A 12,957-nucleotide genomic window follows, 5' to 3' on the forward strand; every position below is an offset into this window, starting at 1 on the left:
TGCCAATTCAACGTGCATAAAAATTTACATTGCCTAATTAGTTTAGACAAAGAGTATGAAAGGATTCGGCATCAAGATTTTGCGATTGTGTTCTGACAAAAAGAATGATGATAAATACGACTGCGGTTTTAAATTTGACGCCACCAGACTTTCTAATACTTCCATTCCATATATATATTTATTAAAGCCACATACTTTGGTACTTATTTACAAACAAAACAAAAATCTGGAGCAACATGAAAGCACAACCAAATAGTACAAGTTCCATCGGCAATCTTGAAAGTCAGTGTTAATCTACACGCTTACATCCGTCTGGATTACATTGGTTCATCAGAATTCTCTGTCGGGGAAGAGGACTGGTGCAACTAGGGACCAGATGAACAACGCAGCGGTAGCCCAACCAGTTACAATACGAACCCAGACAGACGGCCAACCTACATCGACCAACTTCCCGCTCTCTCCAACAGAGGTCGACCATCCTGTCAGCAGCATGGCAGAATACATGCTAGCTAGGGAGAAGATCAAGTGGAAAAATGAATACGAGTATGTGACAGACTTTTCTTTCTCTTTCTCTTTCTCTTTCTCCTCATAATGCTCGTCTGCCTTGTCCAATGGTAGCAATGGCTTCCCAGAACCTAAGCATGATGAACCAAAAACGAACCATTTAAACAAGGAAAAAAAGATAGTCAATTCCTAGACATTGTTTCCACTTGTCTACCCCCCCAGTCACTTTATTTCCACTGAAAAAAGGTTCAGAAAATATGCAAGAGAAATGCATTGGAACATGCCTTTTGGTTAGAAGGGGAAAAAAGGCATTTACAATTAACAACCTACTCTAATGTGTAGAAGTTCAGTTCTTTTTTCTGGAATCATATGTTTGTATGGGAAATAACTCCAATTGTACACAATTCTTCATGTGGATTATTAGAATGGCCAACTAGTACAAAACACTCATGATATCATTGTGAACTAATATAAAAATTCACTAACCTGCTCTTGGAGAGCTTGGAGGAGAAAGCAACGTTGTAGAAGATCCTGCTCGGACAGCAGAATATACAACAGATAAAACTGTTGTGAGCAACCCAAGGGCAAGACTACTGGTTGAAACTGCTCTAGAGTGCTTGTGAAGACCATTGCATTCATAATCCCTAGGTTCACTAGCAAGCCCAGTGTAGCAGAGGTACATGCAATATAAAGATATAACCGAAGATGGCAGAATGCTTCCGCTTACCTATTCATTCAGAGCATATTAAGATCAGAATTCATAGCAATCTTGCATACTGAAAACAATAACTATAATAGATAATATTTCTATACTAACATGCAAAGCAACAGAAAGAAGCTGATGACTAGAGATGAGGAGAATAGTAAGCATAACAATGCCAGACAAGTTCATGAAGTGATATGATGATTTATTTAATATCGGCATGTAACCACACATTCTACATACTCAAAAGCCAACATTGTTAATCCAAAAGAAAGTCATGCTTCAAAAAAAAATTGCTTTTGGAAAGACACAATATAGGAATCATATACTCCTTCCGTATTCAAAAAATAGAAACATTTGAAACGACACGGGTTTTAATGCACAATTGGTAAAGTAAGTGAGAAAAATTGGTAAAGTAAGAGAGAGGAAGAGAAAAATGAGTAAAGTAAGAGAGATGAAGATAAAAAGTAGTGAAAGTAGAGTTAGTGGATTGTGGGGTCCATGTTATAAAATAGAAAGATTCTAAAGTTTCTATTTTTAAGGAACGGCCCACCAAAATGGAAATAGTTATTTTTAAAAAACGGAGGGAGTAATGACTAACGATGTCTCCCTTATATATCTGAGGCCAACATGAGAGTCTGGATAATATGAACTACTACATCTTAAGTAAGGAACAGATGTGATGTGTCTATGGCCAAATTGTAAAGCACAAACAGTTTAACATTTTCCCAGGGCAATGCAATCCCAGCAATAGTTTATGATCACCATTTTGATTATAGAGGATTGATTAATGTAACTACATAAAGTTCAGAAACTTACTGATGGATGCAATGTGACAATAGTAAACACAAAAACGAAGATCAATGTTATCACAATGAAAAAGGTATTGAGTCCACAATCAACTCCGGATGGGGTAAAAAGATAGAAGAGCAGGGCTGAGAACAAAATGGATGCCACGTAGCAAACAAGTGAGACCACAAGCAATGCTACAAACCTGAAAAGCACAGGAAACAACAGTGAGTGGAAATAAATTTGCTATAGGTATGTAAATAAACAAAACGAATAGCTCACCAAAACTGTTCACCATATCCAACCCATTTGTCATTCCATCCATGAACAAAATCTAGTAGAAGTACAACTTGAACAAGAAGGAACAAACCCGATCCAAACTTGGAAATAGACTCTGCAATTATAATTCAAAACTAATAAGGAATAATATCACATCTAGACAAGTTATTATGTTATTGGTTTCCTTTACTTAGATGTTTTGCTGAGTCTAGTGAAAGTGATTCAGGGCTGTTACTTGCATTGGGTCATTCATTAGAATAGAAATATAATCATATAGTTTCGCTTCATTATAAACAGAACTTCAATAGGAACAATTCCTCTTGTTCATGTTCCTTCCACTTGTAGGTAGAATTCAAAAGAATTTAAGCAAGGTCTTCAGCAAAATAGAGACAATATTTATCAACACAAACAAGTTTTTTCACAATATTAAGCAATAAGATCATCCAGATATTCCAATAAAATTTTTGGATCTCTTAGCTCAATTCTAAGTCCAAATAACAATGTGCATCCAAGGCCACAAGAAAAGTCTGTTATTCAAATTGCATTGAAAATTCAAATTTTGAATTTTGACCTTTGTGGAGACAGCACAATGATGGGAACATATACATAATATGGGCCATAAATATAAAATGTACTACCATAGAAGCTCACGATCCCGTTGGGGAGAAAGAACATCAGTATCACCAAAATGCACCAGCAAATGATTTTCATCATCCAGCCCCCATGGTGCAAACTATCCCGAGGATCCTTCTGGTTCTTCACACCAATCATAAAAATAGCAAGGATGGTAAAGAACAAGAAATTTCCCAAGCTCACTCGCAATACTGCATCTGTCTCAAACCACTCTCTATTTGGAGTTTGGTGAAAATGATTGATCCCTTAAAAAAATTTATAACACTATCAGATCACATTGCATCACAAGAAGTAACAAAAAACTACACATTAACAGAAAATGTAGCCTTTTTTACAAAAACCTTCAAAATTTTGTTTAGCTCATCCCTTAACCTCCCTTCGATTCAGAGCAGTGGAAGTAATCTATACCCATTATATTAAGGACTCCCCTTATCATTTCCCAACAGAGAGTACAGCTAGAACATCAAAACATGGGCGACTCAACAACCCAGATGGATAAATCGAATTTATATACTGTATTAAACTTTTGCTAACATGTTATTTGAAAACTCTTAACTGATTGACACAAAATCACAATTCATCAACATCAACATATCAAGAGGGGGAAAAACAATGCACAGAGTTTTGAGCTTGAGTTTATAAAATTCAATAATACAAAACAAACTGAGTTCCCAAAATCCAATGACACCAAGGAAGCACTTACAAGGAATCTTCTCCATGAGGGGAGCAGCAACCTCGCGAAGAATCCACGAGACAATCAGCGAAAGCGCGAAGAGACCACAGTAAGCAATGCGAGCCGAGCGCCGACTGATCCCTGACACGACAGTCCGGCACGCGTCGCAAGCGCAGGCAGCGCAGCATGATGCTAGGCATGAAGCAGCCCACATCTTGGTTGTATGCGAGACCTCAGCGAACGATGATCAACTGGTTTTGCAAATATATTCAAACCCTACAGCTACGGAAAAAAAATTGACCGATCAACATGAATTCAATTTGTTAGCATCATTCAAGATAAGTCGGAATCGTAAAACCCTAGGCAAATTCAATCAAATTTAAAGCCTAGAGGATAATTCAACAATTTTTTTACTACCAGCAAATCACGCACACGCATATAGAAGGTTGAATGGTTCGATCATACCTCCTAACTGGGTGAGGAGGAATGGAAGATTGAGAAAAGGCGTGTCAGCTGCAGAGAAGAATAATATGATCAATTTTGATTTTATCTATCTCATTCTCATCTATGACTCTATAATACTTGCATATAATACATAAGCACCCCTAAAATTCCATGTTATTCTGAGATGACCCCAAAACAGAAATAATTCTATATTAGTAGTTTTGATATTTTGACCCAATATATTATTATACTTTATCTAAAATCCCCAATTACGCAATACATGTTAGTATTTGATAATTTGACCCAATATATTAAACAAACTTGACATCAACTAAAAAGATAGGTGTTACTGTTACATGGCCATTTTCTGCCTTGTAGTTTGACATGATCAACCGGTAATGTCAAAAATTAGTTCCTATTAATAGGGTCAACCTCAATAAAAGCCTAAACCAATAGTTGTACACCTTTGAAGTTCAAATGCTAAAATATCGGTCTCACCTCCACAAAAGTTTCATCAATAGCAAATACTGGTATATACTATTAAAGTTGACACATTTTGTATTTTCTTTATGTCCCATTCAAAATGGTAAACATTAGTACTTTCTTTATTTTATCATTTCTTTTATTTTTCTCTATTCACATAGCAGTTAGCACAGCACAGTAAATAATATTGATAAAATCTCTTGCTAAAAAATGAAATATTTTACGCGAGGAGATAATTTTTGTTAACTAATAATATATGTTAATGAAATTTTGGATTTTGAATTAGATGGTGTACATTATAATGAGATTTTTGAATGGATATATTTTTTGCACTTCATTCATATACTACTTTGTTTTTTTTTATTCAAAATCATCCACCGAAAGTGTGATATTTTCATTTATGACTTAATGAAATAGTTTCGTCTAATTTATGATCTTTGCTCTTGCACATTAAAGACCCATTGTAATTTTATTTATTTTCAAAAATAAAGAATATGGATTTTGAAAATGAGTAGAAAAGTCAAAACCATTAAATGACAAAATGATATTACCCACCGAGTAAATATTAAAATGAACAAAACAAACCATGATATAAATTATAAATGCAATAGTCTAAAAATAGAAAAAAGAAAATAAGAGTGTGTCTCTCTCTCTTGTTTCCCAACCCATTTCTAGTTGCGTCGCTCTCTCCACTGTTGGAAAGTGCGAAGCGCGTTCTCGCCGGCAACTCTACTTATATATCTACCCGAGTCACAAGCCCGTAAAAAAGGAATCACAAATTCGCAGAAAAATTCGTTGAGTGATAGTATTAGATACGTAGAAAACCAATTCAATTATTTGGGTTTGAAGAAACCCGTGTCAGTGTCTTTTCGTTAAAGCTTCTCTTGTCAGCGACAGGAAGGTATGTTCTTGATTTAGATTAGATCTGCCTGTTTTCTCGCTTCTCTTGTGTGGGGTGTTTATGATTTAGGTTTGGGTGAAGTGCGCTAATCGTATTCTTTATTAATTGCGTGTTAGTTTGGAGTTTTTTGCCGTTTATTGTTTACGATTTAGTGGAAAGATAGGATTTTGTGATTAGGGCTTCAGAGTTCGGATCTAGTTGAATTTCTGAGATACGCGATTTTATTCTAAAATAGTTTTCTTGATCTGATCTGGCATTGGTGATTTGGGGAAAGAAAGAATGCAGTGGAATTTGAGGAGATTATTGGATTAAATAATAATTTGGAATCATATTTAGGGTTTAATTTGTTGTTTGTTCAATGCTGTGAAATTATGTTGCTTTATCTTTTGTGTGTGTGTGTGTTTTCTTGATGGAATTAAATTTCTTAAGAAAAGAAAAGTGTTGACATGAAGTTAATGACATTCACACCTTATAGTCTTGTTAGGTTTTAAATGTAGTGATTAATTATGATTATATTTCATGATTATACTGTACTTGGTTTGCATTAATCTGAATGAATGCATTCTCACTTTAGGAATAAGCTAATATGCAGCAACAAATCGAACCCTATGCTATGCTTATTTCTAGATAGCGTAGATACAGTGTGTGGTAACGAACTCATCCTGATTGAATTTCTATGCAGCTTTCGACATTTAAGCTTCATTAATGATTACAATGAATCAAGAATATTGCTTAGCAAATAGCAATGCATCTTTGTTTGTTTTGTGTCTGGCAATCAGTTTGGTTTCGTTTATCGTGTGTTTGAAGCCCTTTTTTGTCTTTGAGATGATACTGCATTTTGAATGCTATACCCAGCTCATATATCATGGATAAAACATGTACAGGAGCAAAGCAATTCAGGACATGGCTGTTGACAAAGTTATAACTTCACCTCATCGGAGGTCGCAGACACAGACTGCATTCTCTCCACCTTCACCTAGGAAGCAACACTTGCGAGACACAGAACTGGGAAGCTGCACAACCCTTGTTCAGAGACATCAATTCCTTTTGATAGCCCTCGCACTCCTTGTAGTTCTGTGCACTATTTATCTTTACTTTGCCGTGACTCTTGGGTCTGCCGATGAATGCTCCAACTTGGCAGGGGCTCAAAAGGCATCATGTCGTCTTCAGTTGTTGAAAGCTTCTGCAGCGAAGGGGAAACTAAAATTCCTTTAGGAAAAGGACTATTTATACCTTGCCCTGTCTCCGGAGTTAAGTGCCAAAATTGTTTGAAATATCCTAGGCCTATTTTATTCCTTCCGAAGCTAACTGATTTTTGGTGTATATTCACAAAGCAATGTGCTTTGATACAATTTTCTATGTAACTTATACTTGTGATATTCGTATTTCTAAATCTTCTCTTTAATTGTAACATATGCAACAAAATTATTGTTTACTATTTCAAAACAGAAAGTGAAATGATGCTAAATTCAAGATCATCTATTCCTATGCTAGTAAATTTTCTTCACGGCTAATGAAAAAATCTGTTTATCTCCTTTTCATATCATGAAGAAATGCTCTAATTCCCAAGTAGCCAAACTGCCTCAGACCCCACGGAAGCAATTCATCAAACTTTATATCTCCTTTTCATATTATGGTGCACGGAAGCAATTCATCAAACTGCCTCAGACCCCAACATCCTGTCAATCGTCATCCAAATGTCAAAAAATCACAGAGCACCGACCATTATTTGCCAGCAGCCAAATATACTAACATATCATTTTGTTTGAATTGTATGCAACAAACGACTGGAACCATGCTAAAACTTCACATTGGAACGTTTCCACCTCAAAATTCCCAGAATTCAACTAGTGTCATGTAGCAGAAAACAGGGTAAGTGCTGTATCTGAGCCACAGAGCAGAAATACCAGCAGGCACCAATATAGCACACATTACAACGACTGTCATGTTGCTTTGCCGAAGAATGCTACTCCGCAAGATAATTTTGGTTCTGTGCGTGCACATCATTGTGTTGTGTTCATCCACCCGTGTAGCTGTAGAGAGAAAAGCGGCCTTCTATGAGCACAGGAGGTTGCAGAGATCTTCAATCCTAGCATGTGAAACATTAGCATAGGGAAGCACCCTATACTTGCCATTGATGGAGCAAGTCAGAGTCAACTGTGCTGCACTTACCATTGCCTGCAACACGCACAAAACAAGAATCTTTATATCACTTGCTGTTCTATTAAGTTTAAAGTACAGGTATACTCCAATAAGAAAAAAAATTCTGCGTTTTTCATGTTATAAGAAAACAGCCTTGATACAAATCATCTCTTATACTACGATCCGTAGATGTATAGATACCTGGCATTCCATTGTTTGGTCACTGCAGCTCCACCATCTAGAGGGGACACAATCCAAGTACTTGCACCAGGCACAGTATTTGTTCAAATTCATGTGTTGGAGAAGGGCCACAACACTTCCTGCAACTCTGCATGAAGAGGAGAATTATGATAAGATTTCACCGGAAGAAGGAACAGATATAGAGCAGAAAGAAGAGCATGGACTCACAGAAGGCTGAGGACGACAAGAGAAACAATCCTTGAAGTTCGCATGTCCAACTTCCTCTCAAGTTTGATGGAGCTCTTGACATCATAATCAAAAATGCCTCTTCTGTTTAGGTGCAGTTTCCTCGTTTCGGGTTTAAACAGGAGCATGAAACCAGCAGTGAAGCCGGAGATAAATCCTCCAATGTTTGAAAAGTTGTTGATGAGTGGCATCAGGCCAAGGATGAAGTTTAGCAATAAGATTGTGGCAAAGGCAATGAGAGTTGCAAACTGCACATTAACCGAAGAGATGCCATTGGTCTATGCTAAGATGCGATCAGTAAATAAATAAAGTGGATTGCAACATCTAGAACCTTTTTGGAGTAAACTTTCCAATTCTGGATAAGCCCAGATAGCGTGGCACCAAGCAATCCAAATAATGCCCCGGACGAAGCTACTGAAGGCCTGTCTTGTAGAAATAGGGCTGCTAGCAAAGAACCCGTAAGAGCAGAAAGTATGTAGATAACTCCAATCCTTACTGCAAAGATAGAATGAGTGTAAGTGAATGAGTAAGTGCATCAAAACAAAAGTATAATAGAACGAGTTTGGCTAAAGAATTTACATGGTCCAAACTCTTGCTCCAAGTGAATTCCAACAAAAGTCATGCTAGAGAGGCTGATGATAAGGTGGAAAACGCCTGCATGCAAGCATGGACTTGTGAAAAGACGCCATAATTGTTTATCATTTTCCAGATACCTTAGTCGAAGCGACCCCATTATGTCCAGCCTGTGGCAGGGAAAAAAATTCCTTAGATGTTTAAACTCAGACTGAAAGAAGCATTTCTAACCCTTCAAAAGATTGACATTTTTTTCATATATATCAATTTATCGGACGATCAATCCAAATTTCATAAAATAAATAAATGAAACAGGAAGCATAAGCCACCCCTGGAATTGGTTGATCATTCAAAATGTTTCAACAAAGCCTACAAGTCTATACATCCCCTCAAAGCAGGATTAATACATTAATCTAAAAAAACCAATCAAATGAGGAAAATTTCCATTTGAACTTGCCAGACAGCATATCCCAATTTCAAAGAAGCACAGGACTAGCGTAAGCCCTTTAAAATCAGCTGATTCATTAAAGATGTTTGAATAAAACATTACATATCTGTATATCAAGGATTGAAGAATAAATCCTAAGTCATTAATCTAAAAAATCAATCATAAAACTAAATTTCAGGAAATTGAGAAGCATCTATATTTTCAATAATATGTCATCAATCCTACACATTATGCAGATATACAGCAATTCAACCTACTCTGAATATCAATTCGTTCAAAAAAGGAACTCAGAATAAACAGAAAGAAATATCCTCTAAAAACCCTAAATAAACTCGATCCAATACATTTTCCATTCAATTAAAAAAAGTAATCGAAAACTCAAGCAGTAGAAACTCACGTAGAGGCCGAGGGGCCGAGCAGGGGGTTCTCCGACAGCGGCTGAAACGAGAACCTACCGAGTTGCTTGAAGGCACACTGAGCGTGAGAATTTCCCCAACAATCATTCACAGCCATGGTTGTGACGAAAGCGATCAAATGCAGGATGACGAACAGAGAGATGATCCATGTGCTCTCCTTTCTCTCGGAAATCCGCCTGAAAAAGGGGAATGGAATTCTGTGCTCCTTGAGCAACTCTTCCGTGCTGAGTTCAGTCGACATTCTCGCAAATGAGTGTGGTGGAATCGACTTGATCTCCACGAAGGTTTGGAGCTTTGGGATCGGACTATCCGCCATCGGAACTTGATTCAAGGGTTTGGTCGAAAGAGGGGATTATTTAGATTTTAGGTTCAGAGAGAGAGAGAGAGATGGATGTGGAGTTGTGGCGGTTTTTACAGCTGTATCTTGGCGAAGATGCTTTATATTGTTTGGCTGTGGCGGGAAATAGATTTAAAGTGCAGTTAAGTTAGGTACAAGGTCTCCAAGCCTCGTTCCTTTAATTCCGAATACATATTTATTACTATAAACATTTTACAAATTTAACCACCTATGTTCATTGATGATTATTTAGAAGAGGTGTGAAAATAATAATCATTAAATTTTCTTTAATATCTAGTTTAGTTTTAGATAGACTAAGTTCATTGATAGTTCGTTGCTCGGATTATCCTCTTACGTAACGAATCACACATCGTTAGACATCCGATAACCTATTAATCCAGTCGAAAGTTGGCTTGGCAAAGTTATAGCTCTCCAATGGTTCGAGATGTGATTCCGTATATTCCTCATGGGAGAACGCCCCAAATTATGTGCTTAAAATAATCTCAATCGATATTGAATTTCAGCGCATGATGGATCATGTATGTCTAATTCGAAAGGTCACAAACATCAACAACATTTGTTTAGAGACATAGTGGGCGGTATGGAATTTAAGGTACGTGTGTAACAACTTGAAGTCCCATTTTTACATAAAATGACAAAATGTAAACCATAAAAAAAAAGAACTCTAACTAGACTATCTTGAGTTCTTTGAGCCAACAAGTGTGCAAGGGACATGGATCCTGTTTGCCTTGAGCGATCGCCTTCTCTCTGAGAGAATAGAACCATCCATTCCTCCATTTGAACTGCAGAAATAACTCCATAATCAAATTTTGAGCTCAAAATCATTACAACAATCAAAGCATCCGAAGAAGAATTCGCATTGGTACCTCTTTGACCGCTGTTGGGAAGTGAGCAACTGCCCGTGAGTAAGCGCACAGCCTCTCCTCAATCGCACCCTCAAAGACCAAACCTTTCTCATATGCTGCAGCTGCAGCGAGTTCTCCTATAAGGGCTGATACCTGCATGTGATGATAGCCTCTGGATTAGCATACACCTTCGTGTTTTTCTTCCCATCATCACTTATAACTAAGGCCAAACAGAGAATAATGTCATTTCTTCCTATACTAGAGAATGTTCATTTTCTACCTCAGAACGATATTCCTTCTCCACAGCGCCTACTGATGCTCCAGGATGACGAGCTCCAACCAGCATGAAAGCACATATCCATATAAGCTTCTCAAGCATTTGTTTCTGGAAAGCCTCTTTCTCAAGCACCTAAAAGATTTTTTCAAGAAAAGAACTGAATCCGTAACAATGTACTGGCAGCTACCACACCATCCAAAACCATATCAAACATTACTAAATCATCAAGCCCCTCAGCTCTTACCTTGCAAGACAGCCCCCCCGCACGCAATCTCCCAGCAACAGCAGTAGCCCACTTCCCATACGCAGCAGTTAGTCCCTCCGGATTAGTATCAGTTATCCCGTCCACTGGAGGCTCACCCAGCTTTGACACAGCAAAATACGCCAGAACTTGATCAGCATCTCCAAGGCCTTTAGTTTCAAACCACGGCTCCAGCATTCCGTTCTGGAAAAACACCAAATCTGCTACATTGTTAAGAATCATCACCATCAACTGATGAGTATTGCAGATAGCATTATAAACACAGACACAACCACAAAACTTTTGCAAATATGGCCATATCCATATCCTAGAGTAGACTGTAGCTGCATAATCACGAGTGAGCTAGTTGTAACTGAAAATATAGAACCCACTCTAGCAAAAGCAAGCTAGGAGCTACATGTTTTGCACTCAGATTCTATACAATAAAGGCCTGAAAGATTTCAATTTTCAGCAAACTGTATATGGAATCAAAATGTAGTAGTACAAAATACACACAGAAACTTGCAGTGATACCTTGTTCTGCTTGACTGATGAAAACAATTGTCAAAGAACCAATGCAAAATCAAAATCCCTAGTTTACAAATAACACAAATGTACATATACATACATGTATTATGCATAATACAGTATAATGCTGCTGCAGACCTAATTTTAACAACATTGGCAGCATTACACATGTTAAGCACACTCTCAAGCTCAAATCACTTTAAATTTCATAAGCATCAATCAACATTAATCAGAAGTCAGAACAAACTGCAATTACCGCCAATAAACAATATTTTAAAAAAAAACCTCAAATCATACCGCTCCATCGCGATTTCGGAGTGGATTCAAGCACTGCATCTAGGTCATCATTGCGGGTGCAAACCAAAATCGGACCGGCGAAATCCAGTGGCACGGGCTCCCCTCTCTTAACTAGAACATCATTGCCGCCGCCCATGTCTTGCAGGGATCTCCCGACGCGGCCACCGCCCACTATGACTGCGGGGATAACCTTCTCCGTCGTGGCGGCCATGGATGACGGGGAGGTCGACAGAGAAGCTCTGAATCTGAAGCTGGGGCTGCTTCTTGAAGTGGATTTCGCGCAGTGGTGCAGAAATGAGGAACTAGATAGAGAGAGCGTGGTAGCCATGGCTGATGTTGGAAGAGTGTGAAAAAGCCATGGTTGGATTGGATTTTCTGGTTTGGGGGATCAAGAAGTGAGCCACTCGTTCTTCTGAACCATATCCGGATCGTTTTTCGCTTCAGTGCGGGTTGTACCCGACCCGATATTTGATCTAATTTAAGAAATAAATTTAAGAAACTTTTGTTGAATCAGCCCATTGCCATTGCAGTGGTGAAGCCCATTAAAGGGATACTTTATACTCTTATTTAGATGTTAGATGGCAAATACACTATGTTTAGACGTTTTAATTCACTTTATTTCAATCAATAAAGTTATGCCTACCATCAATTATAATAACAAATGAAAAATGAACTTATTGTTTTTTTATTATCTTTCTTATGTACCATAGGTACTAAATGAAACAAAATATGTGAAAGTCATCCAAAAGAGCCCAAAATAGCAACTCATTTTTCAGTAACACATTAGGCTAAATAAGTATTATGAGTTATTTCTGTGACTACTTTTGTATATTAACACAAACAAATTATCTTAAGATCCTAACACATATTCCAGAATACAGAATTCATAAGTATCAAACTCTACATGTTGATACTCATTTTGCGTTATCAATAATTATTTTGTAAATAATCACTAGTTCTTACTGATTTACGAGGAATACTTCACTGCAGCTTGATA

At 37.5% G+C, this 12,957-nt stretch overlaps 3 protein-coding genes across 6 annotated transcripts; all 3 read right to left on the minus strand.

Moving 5' to 3' along the window:
* Positions 1–149: 149 nt before the first annotated feature.
* LOC121750265 (probable serine incorporator) lies at positions 150–4,177 on the minus strand. Of its 3 annotated transcripts, none has more exons than XM_042144773.1 (7): positions 4,047–4,177; positions 3,612–3,863; positions 2,914–3,153; positions 2,279–2,390; positions 2,027–2,201; positions 991–1,231; positions 150–635 (listed from the first exon to the last, which is right to left on the minus strand). In XM_042144773.1, the coding sequence occupies exons 2-7, from the start codon at positions 3,793–3,795 to the stop codon at positions 331–333; spliced, it is 1,257 nt and encodes a 418-aa protein (XP_042000707.1). In that variant the 5' UTR covers positions 3,796–3,863; positions 4,047–4,177; the 3' UTR covers positions 150–330. The 3 variants fall into 3 exon arrangements, with proteins under 3 accessions (XP_042000707.1, XP_042000708.1, XP_042000709.1); XM_042144774.1 differs by having other exon boundaries at positions 3,612–3,857; positions 4,047–4,134; XM_042144775.1 differs by having other exon boundaries at positions 3,999–4,105.
* Positions 4,178–7,038: 2,861 nt separating this feature from the next.
* Positions 7,039–9,766, minus strand: LOC121751358 (RHOMBOID-like protein 8). The gene is made up of 6 exons (XM_042146083.1): positions 9,396–9,766; positions 8,557–8,720; positions 8,309–8,472; positions 7,960–8,225; positions 7,753–7,879; positions 7,039–7,587 (listed from the first exon to the last, which is right to left on the minus strand). The coding sequence occupies exons 1-6, from the start codon at positions 9,728–9,730 to the stop codon at positions 7,465–7,467; spliced, it is 1,179 nt and encodes a 392-aa protein (XP_042002017.1). The 5' UTR covers positions 9,731–9,766; the 3' UTR covers positions 7,039–7,464.
* Positions 9,767–10,269: 503 nt separating this feature from the next.
* On the minus strand, positions 10,270–12,352 carry LOC121750190. 2 transcript variants are annotated; one of them, XM_042144673.1, is made up of 5 exons: positions 11,961–12,352; positions 11,139–11,356; positions 10,898–11,026; positions 10,639–10,770; positions 10,270–10,554 (listed from the first exon to the last, which is right to left on the minus strand). In XM_042144673.1, the coding sequence occupies exons 1-5, from the start codon at positions 12,286–12,288 to the stop codon at positions 10,441–10,443; spliced, it is 921 nt and encodes a 306-aa protein (XP_042000607.1). In that variant the 5' UTR covers positions 12,289–12,352; the 3' UTR covers positions 10,270–10,440. The 2 variants fall into 2 exon arrangements, with proteins under 2 accessions (XP_042000607.1, XP_042000608.1); XM_042144674.1 differs by having other exon boundaries at positions 11,139–11,339; positions 11,961–12,139.
* Positions 12,353–12,957: the final 605 nt, after the last annotated feature.

The sequence above is a fragment of the Salvia splendens genome, chromosome 10 (assembly GCF_004379255.2).
Source record: "Salvia splendens isolate huo1 chromosome 10, SspV2, whole genome shotgun sequence".
NCBI classification, from domain to species: domain Eukaryota; kingdom Viridiplantae; phylum Streptophyta; class Magnoliopsida; order Lamiales; family Lamiaceae; genus Salvia; species Salvia splendens.

Excerpts from the sequence above, each read along its gene's own strand:
- LOC121750190 (XM_042144673.1), bottom strand. The coding sequence starts at position 12,288 with ATGGCTACCACGCTCTCTCTATCTAGTTCCTCATTTCTGCACCACTGC. Across the intron at positions 11,027-11,138 it reads CGGGGGGGCTGTCTTGCAAG|GTGCTTGAGAAAGAGGCTTT; the intron begins GTAAGAGCTGAG and ends AAAATCTTTTAG. Across the intron at positions 10,555-10,638 it reads TCCCAACAGCGGTCAAAGAG|TTCAAATGGAGGAATGGATG; the intron begins GTACCAATGCGA and ends TTATTTCTGCAG.
- LOC121750265 (XM_042144773.1), bottom strand. The coding sequence starts at position 3,795 with ATGTGGGCTGCTTCATGCCTAGCATCATGCTGCGCTGCCTGCGCTTGC. Across the intron at positions 2,202-2,278 it reads GGATATGGTGAACAGTTTTG|GTTTGTAGCATTGCTTGTGG; the intron begins GTGAGCTATTCG and ends TGTGCTTTTCAG. Across the intron at positions 636-990 it reads TCCAAGCTCTCCAAGAGCAG|GTTCTGGGAAGCCATTGCTA; the intron begins GTTAGTGAATTT and ends CATCATGCTTAG.
- LOC121751358 (XM_042146083.1), bottom strand. The coding sequence starts at position 9,730 with ATGGCGGATAGTCCGATCCCAAAGCTCCAAACCTTCGTGGAGATCAAG. Across the intron at positions 8,473-8,556 it reads GGAGCAAGAGTTTGGACCAT|TAAGGATTGGAGTTATCTAC; the intron begins GTAAATTCTTTA and ends CTATCTTTGCAG. Across the intron at positions 7,880-7,959 it reads CTTGTCGTCCTCAGCCTTCT|AGTTGCAGGAAGTGTTGTGG; the intron begins GTGAGTCCATGC and ends CTCTTCATGCAG.